We start from the raw sequence: 9,911 nt of genomic DNA, 5'->3' as shown, positions 1-9,911 counted from the left end.
ATGTTTGACAGCAGAGAACTAGGTTGTCCATATGGTCTCAAAGAGAATAATTGGTGTGAACATTGGCACACAATTCTTTTAGATTGATGGGCCATTGATAACTCATCTATTTATTATGTCAAACAGTCAAGAGTTCTTTCTGTTATTTAGTCTGAACTTTTAAACTGGCAACTGCAGTATCCAGGTCGAGTTAAATCAATAGTGGGTCAACGTGCTAAATAAACCACTTCATTTTACGCCTTCAGAGTACTCATAAGAGTAATATAAATGGTGAATAACTGGCTTATCACGAGGCTAAACACATAAGATATTTTTAAGGCTTTATTAACATGTCTGTTATATTTGCTGATGCAATTAGATGTGGCTGAAAATCACAAAAAAAGCCTAACAAATGACCTTCGAGTTAAGTTTTTTTTCTTTTTGAAGAATTTGTTTGTGTAAAACAGCTTTTATGACATATGATGTCATGCATATGATGTAATGTGTGGTTATAGAGAACCCTCACATGTTCATTGATACTATATGTGATTACAGCTACATTGCAACAACATGTGTCATAAACCATCTGTTAAATATTTTTCAGTGGGTTTTAGTGGTAAACAGAGAGGCTATATTAACATATTCACAAAAATGTTGGCCAGGAAGGTTCTGATTTGATTGCATAACTTTGTGTTCACGTTTATAGCATCTGCCTTCGCTGTCAGACTCCTCGGAACAGCTTTTGGTCAGCTGATGTAAAGTTTAACGTTAGGGGGGGTGTTACTCAGCTTGCTATGAGGTCAGAGTTTAGCAAACTACTTCAACAGTTGTGCCAACATCTCCCACAGAGGGTCGATCCAAATTAAATTCAAGTGCCGCAGCCTCACTATTGGTAAACTCTAAAACATTCAGAAAAAAAAAGATGCAAAACATATTTTGATATCCGACATAATAAAGGACAAACTTTGGGATCAGCAGAGGTTTTCTGTGTCAGCAGCAATTCTGAACAAAATTAAGACATCTCTCTACTGGTGTCAAATTCACCCTGTTTGTTTTTCTTTCCACCAGTTCTTCACTGAACCAACAATTCTCTTGTGGTTTCTCTTGGCCACACACACACGCACACACACACACGCACACACACCAAAAAAGGTTAAGTGTGTGATATTTGCCAGAGCTGGATATTTCAAAACACAGAGGACCTCTAGGCACCCAGTTAATTTTTTGCATTTTTATTTGTTTTCTTTACTAGAGGTCATCATTGCAACAAGCTGATATGCACCAATTTTTCAAGACGTAGATTTCTGGGAAAAGATTTGTGAAGAATCCCAAATTCCCGCAGGGACTCAAACAATTATTCTTTTAAAAAAATGTATTTCTCCCTCTTAAACACTGACCACCTAACATTAGTGACGTGCGGGTGATACAGGTTTTATTTTTCAATGTGATACTCTGACTTCATACATACCTGCTGTCCTTGTTGTTGTCCTTTTGCAGCTTTTAATCAATGCAATACTTCCCATCCTATTCCCACCATCTGTGATGGGATGGTCAGTCACAGCCCGTATGCTGACACTGACACTTAAGCCATTTTTACGGCACAACAATGTGAACTGCTGCGTGCAGCACTTGGCTCTGTTGTGTCTAATTTGAGATATTTTAGCAAAATTATAAAAGTTATACTAAAGCTTAAAATTCATATTAACATTTATTTATTGATGAATAGTAATAGTAGCTTAGATCATATGGAAATCCACAAAAAGACCCATTGTCCTCTTAGCTTGTGCAGTGTTATGGGCTTATGTTAATCAGGCACTTTAGTAGCTGATAAACTTGGATTTAAATATAACTGTGTTCTCCAAGCAGAAAAAAATCAATACACATACTGAAATGCTTCTCAGTCACTCTAACTTTTGTTTTACTGGCCCCTGAATGTGTAAAGTGTTATAATGTATTATTAAAATATTTGTAATACTGCTTGACAGACAAAGCGTGACACATAACATTTAAAGCTGTAGGTACTAAAATAGGAAAAGTGGCATTTTTACTTGCATAATTAAAATAAATCTCTAAATAGGCCTCCTCCTGTCCTGATTGGATCCTCCTTTTAATGACGTTGCTCATGAAAATTAAAAATATATAACTGAGTGAGATCTCAAGTCTGCGGTCATAAGGCAAGCTGCAAACCATGAATTCATTCTCATTAGATAAACACTACAGCCGACTGTTAAGTTTGTTTGTTTTCTTTTTTTTTTTAACTTGTCTTTTGTGAAACTCCTCCACCTCTCCGTGCGTGTCCGGCTGTCGCAGCATCCTCCTAACGACACCACCCTCCATCCCCGCAGTGACTGACAGGCTAAATGCGGGGGTGTCTCTGCGTAAACGCTGCAACTGTGCAACCTAAAGGTCGCCAGCGGTGAAGTGACAGCTTACACGCAAAGCCGCCAGAGAATCAATATGGTGCCAGCCACTGTTACACCGTCCCATCATCGACCATCAGCTGAGGCCAATAAGACGATACTCTAACTGGTAGCATTCAATTTGCTCCTGCGGCGCCTTAAACCTAATAAAGCGATTGATTGTTCCTGTTTGCAGTTGATGAGCTGCCCATGCGCCTCTCCACACATTGACTGACGTGTTTAAGCATCGCTTTGATCCGATCTATGCGATTTGTAGGGAATAAGGCTCAGAAAAGGCCCGATTACAGGCTGCATGTGGACAGGATATTCTAATTGGCTCTCCACCGCGGGGATGATGCACTTTACAGCCATGTGTGTCATGTTGTGCTCGAAATCTTTGTTTTATTTTTGGAGCTTCATCCGTGATCGATAACTATTTTAAAATAAGTTGTATAAGTTAAATGCGAAGCAATGCGACTCATTAAAGGGCAGCTGAGGCCCCAGTTTGCTCGTGAACTTCATTCCAGCACCGCCGGGTCACGCTTTGTCGCCGCCTTGTGTTTAAAGCCTGCCTGCATCTCACGCTGGAGGAGGGCAACATCAGCTGAGATGATCCAGAGGTAAAACATCATTTTAATCTTCTTAGTGTCCGCGGCTTTTCATTTAAACAATTATGAAATAAGGTTAGGAAATGTAATAGACTTTGTTTAAAATCTTAAAGAAAACCCCCCCAAACATATTTAGATTAAGAGAGACATTATTTTGCAATGAAAATATTCATATTTCACCGCACTGAACGTTTTCTATACGTGAATAATATTTATACAATATTTATGCAGTTAGGTAATAATAGATATTTAAATTATTTAATTAACACAAACGTTTTAATTTTAATTATGGTGCCGTTCCTAACAAATAAACGAATAAATAAATATAGTTATTTTGTTTTTAAGCAAAGTAATAAGTATATATTAGATTCCAAATTTGTTAAAAATAAAAGCTCTATGAATTCAAAATAAATAAAAAAAACACTTTGCTGTTTTAAATCCCCGGTGTTATTATTTTTAAATGAATAAATAAATTAGGAACAAACCTACAAATCCGGATTTTGGACAGCAAAAAAAAATCTTCCTCCCCTTCACATGAATAATCAACACCAGCACCGTCTTCCCTGCCCACCTGCTGAAGGAGCAGAAAAAAAGAGAAAAAGAAATAACAACAATAATCATAAGAAGAAGAATAAATGAACCCTTTCCGATGTCCCTGCATCAAATTCCAGAAAGGTCGCAGTGGCTGTGGAGAGAGGAAAAGATTCCATCTGAGAGAAATTACACGCGTCTGCCAAACAGAGAGAGAAACGTGCTGCTACATTCGCCTACCTACAAGAAGTGGCGTTTCCCATCATCCGGAGAGTGTGGAGCCTCTCTCCGCAGACACTTTGTCAGCTTGAGCCGCAGTTTTTTTTTTCTTCCTCCGCATCCTTCAGATCCACATGGAGAGGGGAAAAGTGCTGAATTTCTACTACCTTTGAACGCTCATTAGCACCTCATAATTACTTTACTAATTAGGGTGACATGGTTATTAACAAGATGCGCTGTCATGACAGTCCCCACTCCTCCCCGCTCCTAAATATGTCGACCTTGCGGCTCCTAGAATATATCCTTAAAGATAGATCAGATGCCAGCAGCGACACTGTAGCCGGTTCTCAGGGCGCACAAACGTCTGACCTGATATTTAGCTTTTTATCTCCACAAACTATTTTTAAAATAATAAATCAGGGCTGGAATTTGGCTGTGGTCAAATCTGGCAACAGCTGCACTTTTCTTTTATCGTCTACGAGGATAAAGAAAGCTTTAAAAAGAGTTTGACGGCTGGAAAATAAAGTAAATGTTTGTACTTCATCCTACCATGCTGGAGTTTCCACTGAGGACTTTTTTTTCGCTTTATAAAATTATTTCAAATCTGAATTTAATTTTTCTTTTTCTTTTAAATTCCCACATCTGTAGCTTTTTCTTGACGGCCAGAATTTAATATGAAATGTTCCCAGTTTGGCCTTAAAGCACACGCGTGTTTTTTTTTTCCTCCCTTTTTTTTTTTTTAAAGACCTGCACTAAACTCGGTGCAATGGTTGGATTGAACTACCTAGATAAAGAAACAACTCGCTGATTGGTGAGGTGCCCGAGCCGGTCAGGACGCGAACCAATGGGAGAGGAGGAAGGTGGGTGGGGAAGTGGAGGGGGAGAGAGAAAAAGGCGTCGAGTGTTTATTATAAAGGAGAAAATATTAATTCCCCCTCGCCGTGGGCCGTGACGTCAGTATAGGAAGTCATTGTAGAGCTACACTGAAGCGATTAGCAGCAAAAAGGGGGAGCCTGATGTCGAGGAGTCAGCCCTATGTATATCTCTCTATACGCCTCAACTTTTAACACAAAGTTCAATATCCAAACACAAAAAGGGACGTGGACTACGCAGACCCACACTTTGCTTTTTCGCATTTTCACTGAATGTAACTTCGTGGACCATAAGCTGTGTGAGCCGCCTGTAAACGTGGATTTTGTCTCTCTCCGGGGTTTATTTCTCAGCTCTTTTAAAAAAATTGATTTCATTTATTTAATTATTTTTTTTTCTAACTCCGAGTTAATTTCGCTGACTTTCTTGTGATTTGCGCCGGAGGAGAAGCATCTCGCTGTTGTTATGAAGACTTCATCCGTCCTTTCTTAATATGGAAGGATCCAGCGGGTCGAGTTTTGGGATAGACACTATTTTATCCAGCGCGTCTAACTCTGGTAACCCTGTGCTAATGAACGGAGATTTTCGGCTCGACAGCAGGACAGCGGATTTCAGGAGCCAGGCGACCCCGTCGCCATGCTCGGAGATAGACACTGTGGGAACCGCTCCCTCGTCCCCCATCTCGGTCACCATGGAGCACGCCGCCGATCCGCATCTGGTCCAGGACAGCCTTCAGCATCACCACCATCACCACAACCAGCCGCAGAGTTTGCCGCTGTCGCCTCAGCAGCAGCAGCAGCCGCTCGCCGGGGCCGGCTGCGCCCCGAGGACTGCCACCTCCTCCTTTTTAATCAAAGACATTTTAGGCGACAGCAAACCCCTGGCTGCCTGCGCACCTTACAGCACCAGTGTATCCTCACCCCATCACACACCAAAACCAGAAAGTGCCACGGCTCCGGACGGCTTCAGGCCCAAGCTGGAAGAAGACGAGAACAGAAGCAAGTTGGACAAAAGAGACGACATTCAGATCGAAATGAAATGCAAGGGTAAGAGCTCGTCATACTAGCAGGCTTGTTAAATTCACATTTTCAATACAGTAGAGTTCAGGATGAGCCAGGGACTCAATAATAATAATAAGAATAATAATGATGATGGTAATAATAATAATAATAATAATAATAATAATAATAATAATAATAATAGCGCTCGTTGTCTTAGTTCCAGCTTCCTTTATTAGTCTAATAGATGTGAAAACAGATGTATGCCTGGTGATTCTCCCCGTGCGCGGGGCCTCCCTAGTGGGTCAATTAGAGAGATTATTGTTCTTCCTGGAGGGGGGATTATGGAGCACTGAAACACAACTACAAATAGAGATGGATTGATATATTGATTTCTCGTTTTATGATAGAAAAAAGAAATCTTCAGGTATCAAATGCAGACGTTTCTTTTATTGCTGTTGTCTTGCCCCACGTGTGGCTGAAGGAAGTATTTGTACAAAGTTGGTCAAAGTTTGAGTGGAGGTGACGCACGCACGCCTCTGCGAGGTTATTATTCGAGTGTCGGTGTTGGGAGGAAGACTTAAAAAACGTTGGTGTGTGAAGAAAATTTCCAGCAGGCCTTTTATGGTTAACCACAATTCATCCGCCTTGCTCTGCGCCTATAGGGACTAAAGAAGAGGGTGACCGGGAAATCTCCAGTAGCAGAGACAGTCCGCCGGTGCGCACGAAAAAACCTCGCAAAGCACGGACAGCCTTTACCGACCACCAGCTCAACCAGCTTGAGAGGAGCTTTGAGCGACAAAAATACCTCAGCGTGCAGGACCGCATGGACCTGGCCGCGGCTCTCAACCTGACAGACACACAAGTCAAGACCTGGTACCAAAACAGACGGTAAGCGGCCATCATTTTTAATAACTGCTGCAGACACAACGAGCGAGACGAGGTCAAACTGGGGAGCAAGAACCCCTTTTGGCTCTGTAAAACAAATGAATACAGCTGTTATATCGGCCAACACTGGGTATTTAAATCTAAAGATCGGGTTTGCAAGCACTTATGAAAATCAATCTGACTTATTAATTGATACTTTTATTTTTTTAAAAGTGTTTTTCAGCCACTTACAAAGATCTGCGTTGGTTATATTTTTGCGCTGCGTGATCTTAACATTTCTAATCCACGTGGAGGGAGAAAATAAATTACACCACAAAAGAATCTCGTATTTTAATTGATTTAATTGTCGTTCTGGAAAAAAAATAGATTTTGATCATGTTTCATTTTTATTCCGTATAAAAACAGACAAATAGAAAAATAAGCAAGTTTTATTTTCTGAGTATTTGTGGACAAATGTGAGGCTGACATGATGACACGTTGATCAGGAGATGATGTGTAAAATAAGGAAGTGTATGTAATTTCGGACATTGTAGATCATATGAAAATATATTATTTGTCTTTTTTATATTCAGTTTTGTAATATTCATTAAGTCTTATTACATAAATTATTTCAGCAATAATAAATTGGTGCATTTGTTTAATTACTGGAAGTGTCCTGATTTATATTTTTCCTGCGCTATAAATATGGAACTTGTGCTTCTTACTCCTCCAGTCTTTCAGAGTTTCTAAAATAATCTCACTACAAGGCCCTTTACATTTTATCCCGCTACCCTTCACAGTAAAACTTGATCTGAAATTGAAAGAATGTGCGTGCATTATATTTTGTACAGGTGTGAGAAAAGTAGGTTTAGCTAAGTTTGGACTGAAGTGTATTTCCCCCCATCTCCTTCTCTCTTTTGCCTAATTAAACCATAACCATATATTCGTGCCCGCAATAATTAGGCCTCTGCATACCGATTAAAGGGGCGTTTGGGAAATCAGCAAGAGAGCGAAGTGATTAAATAATTCATCTGTTGTATTTTGATTTCCAGGACGAAGTGGAAGAGGCAAACGGCGGTCGGATTAGAGCTCCTGGCTGAAGCAGGAAACTACTCGGCCTTACAGAGAATGTTCCCGTCGCCCTATTTCTACCACCCGAGCCTGCTGGGCACCGTGGACAGCACGACGGCAGCCGCGGCGGCCGCAGCCATGTACAGCAGTATGTACCGGACTCCTTCCTCGCCGCATCCCAGCCTCCAGAGACCTCTTGTCCCGAGGGTGCTCATTCATGGCCTTGGGCCGGGGGGGCAACCGGCACTAAACCCCATGTCTAACCCCATGCCCGGCACGCCGCACCCGCGGTAAAACGCAAAATTAAGACGCTGACCAGAAACCTGGTTGAACACGTGATGTGAGTAACTGCATCGGAACCACATTGCAGGACTTTCTCTCTCTACCCGACCCCCCAAAAAGACACATTTAAAGACATTTTACAGAAGTAAAGGAGGTATTTAATATAGGCCCGAATAGCCTAAGTCCAGTCCTAAAGACTTTCTGTCCGGGCCCAGACACACCGCGAGGACTGCTCATGTCTGATTGTTTGTTTGTTTGTCTTTTGTACAAATACACTTACATTAGCAAATAAACTTATAAAGTTTATTAGATGGAGAAGAACTGAATGAATAAAGAAGTAATGATACTGATTGAATTGTAGAAGCTTTAATTCAAACTCGAGTCCAAATTAATTTCCTTTTAAACGCAAACCTTCATTCAAGAAGATGCAAAAGCCGGAGTCCAATTTTATTCATAAAGCACATTTAAAATAGCAACAGATTACAGAAGTTGTTTAAAATTTCCTTCTATTTTTTGACTGATAATCCCAGAAATTACATTAATCTGCGAAAGAACAGATATAAAAAAAGTTTTCATGTGCGCTTTTTCACAATAATCGACCGCGCGCATTAATATTTTAACCTACCTCATTATAGCGGTGGATAACCAGCAGAATTTAATCACTTTTTAGCCTGACTTAATTTAAAGGTAAATAATTTGTTACAGGAGCATATGGTCTTTAAATTGGGAGACACAGAACCGGTGATCACCGACTGGAGGTCAGTTTCCAGCCCTTTATATTTGTGTTTACCAGCACATATGCATATGGATGCGCAGCAGCTGATTGGTGGTGAGATGAATGGTTTTGATGAGTTGGGTATACTGGGAATGTGGCCTTGGCTTAGCAGCTGTTCCCTGGGAGAACAGCAGACAATAAGCCTGAATTTCTCAGCGTGAACGATCAGTGCAGCAGGATCAGGACAAGAAGCCTGCAAGAAAAAAAAAAGAAGAAGAAGAAAAAACTGCCGATAATCTGCACATTCTCAATAACCAATAGCCGCTAGTGAACTTACTTTCTTGAGGTTTTGTGGGAAAATAATCTCCAGTGACCCCAGAGCAGAATCGGTGTCATTGGAAGTTTTGCATCAGTCTTAAATCATCTGCAACGTTATGCATCAGCACTGAGTAAAAAATAATCTTAGAATGTTTTTACGGTAGGGAGCCGTGATTTTTTTTTCTTTTTCTGTTTTTTACACCCTTCCCGTTTCTCTGAATGTGTCTGTGCTGCGCTAATAGAAGCTGCTGCAGGAGCAAACCTGAAGATGTTCAACGCGGCTCTGAAATGAAATGTTAACGGAATACTTTGATTTTATTTAGCTTCATCTAAGCGCGCACTCTGGAGAATATGGCGAGGGGGCGCTTGGTGTGAATTAACGCCTCGGGGCCCGTTTGTTTGGGTTACTTATCTGGGCCAAATTGACCTTTGCTGCTGGAGTGCATGCAAACCTTCAGCAACCATAGCCTATATATTATTTTTCTTATATATATATTTTTAGTTAGAGATAAAACATATTTTTTTTACACATTTTGTTTCTGATAATTCCATTCTCGTTTTGAAAGAAGTAGCCACAACATTCCAGCATTTAAATGCCAGTTCTCGCATATTATATTCCTGTCTTCTAAGAAAAGCGCTCTCAATCTCCCTCCTCGCGCGCGCGCGCACGCACGCACGCACGCACGCACACACACACACACACACACACACACACACACACACACACACACACACACACACACACACACACACACCATCTAATGCACGGACTCGCACATAAGTCAGCTTTGTCACTTTGCCAGTGGAAGCCGTAAACACAGGCTTAAGTTTAGCCGTTCCTTAATACTTTGAGCACATGTTAATGTTGCCTATTTAAGCCATCTGCCTGTCATTCACTCTGTGGACACCTCTCTCAGCCATTTAGAGGAAAAACAGTCCTGCTGGTTTCACCTTCGGCGTGCACGGCTGCACGCTAAAGGACTTACTCGACCAATTAAATTCGTGTTTTCCCATTTTAATCAAATTTCTGAGACAGGGCCGGGATTATTATGGA

General features: G+C 41.0%; 1 protein-coding gene and 1 long non-coding RNA gene across 2 annotated transcripts; one reads left to right on the top strand and one right to left on the bottom strand.

The window, feature by feature from the left end:
- Positions 1-3,004: 3,004 nt before the first annotated feature.
- On the bottom strand, positions 3,005-5,568 carry LOC309701176. The gene is made up of 3 exons (XR_014274894.1): positions 5,527-5,568; positions 3,758-3,858; positions 3,005-3,671 (listed from the first exon to the last, which is right to left on the bottom strand). It is a non-coding gene; the product is annotated as an uncharacterized lncRNA (long non-coding RNA).
- On the top strand, positions 3,908-8,163 carry barhl2 (BarH-like homeobox 2). The gene is made up of 3 exons (XM_082525230.1): positions 3,908-5,652; positions 6,270-6,495; positions 7,524-8,163. The coding sequence occupies exons 1-3, from the start codon at positions 5,100-5,102 to the stop codon at positions 7,834-7,836; spliced, it is 1,092 nt and encodes a 363-aa protein (XP_082381356.1). The 5' UTR covers positions 3,908-5,099; the 3' UTR covers positions 7,837-8,163.
- Positions 8,164-9,911: the final 1,748 nt, after the last annotated feature.

This window comes from Aulonocara stuartgranti (assembly GCF_965226115.1).
Source record: "Aulonocara stuartgranti genome assembly, chromosome: 23".
Lineage (NCBI taxonomy): Eukaryota > Metazoa > Chordata > Actinopteri > Cichliformes > Cichlidae > Aulonocara > Aulonocara stuartgranti.
The sequence above is the reverse complement of the archived record's forward strand: the minus strand, read 5'-3'. Positions and strand labels throughout refer to the sequence as shown.

Bases quoted from the DNA above. Each gene is read 5' to 3' on its own strand.
- barhl2 (XM_082525230.1), top strand. From the start codon at position 5,100: ATGGAAGGATCCAGCGGGTCGAGTTTTGGGATAGACACTATTTTATCC. The intron at 5,653-6,269 runs GTAAGAGCTCGT...CTGCGCCTATAG, and splicing joins GATCGAAATGAAATGCAAGG to GGACTAAAGAAGAGGGTGAC. The intron at 6,496-7,523 runs GTAAGCGGCCAT...TTTGATTTCCAG, and splicing joins ACCTGGTACCAAAACAGACG to GACGAAGTGGAAGAGGCAAA.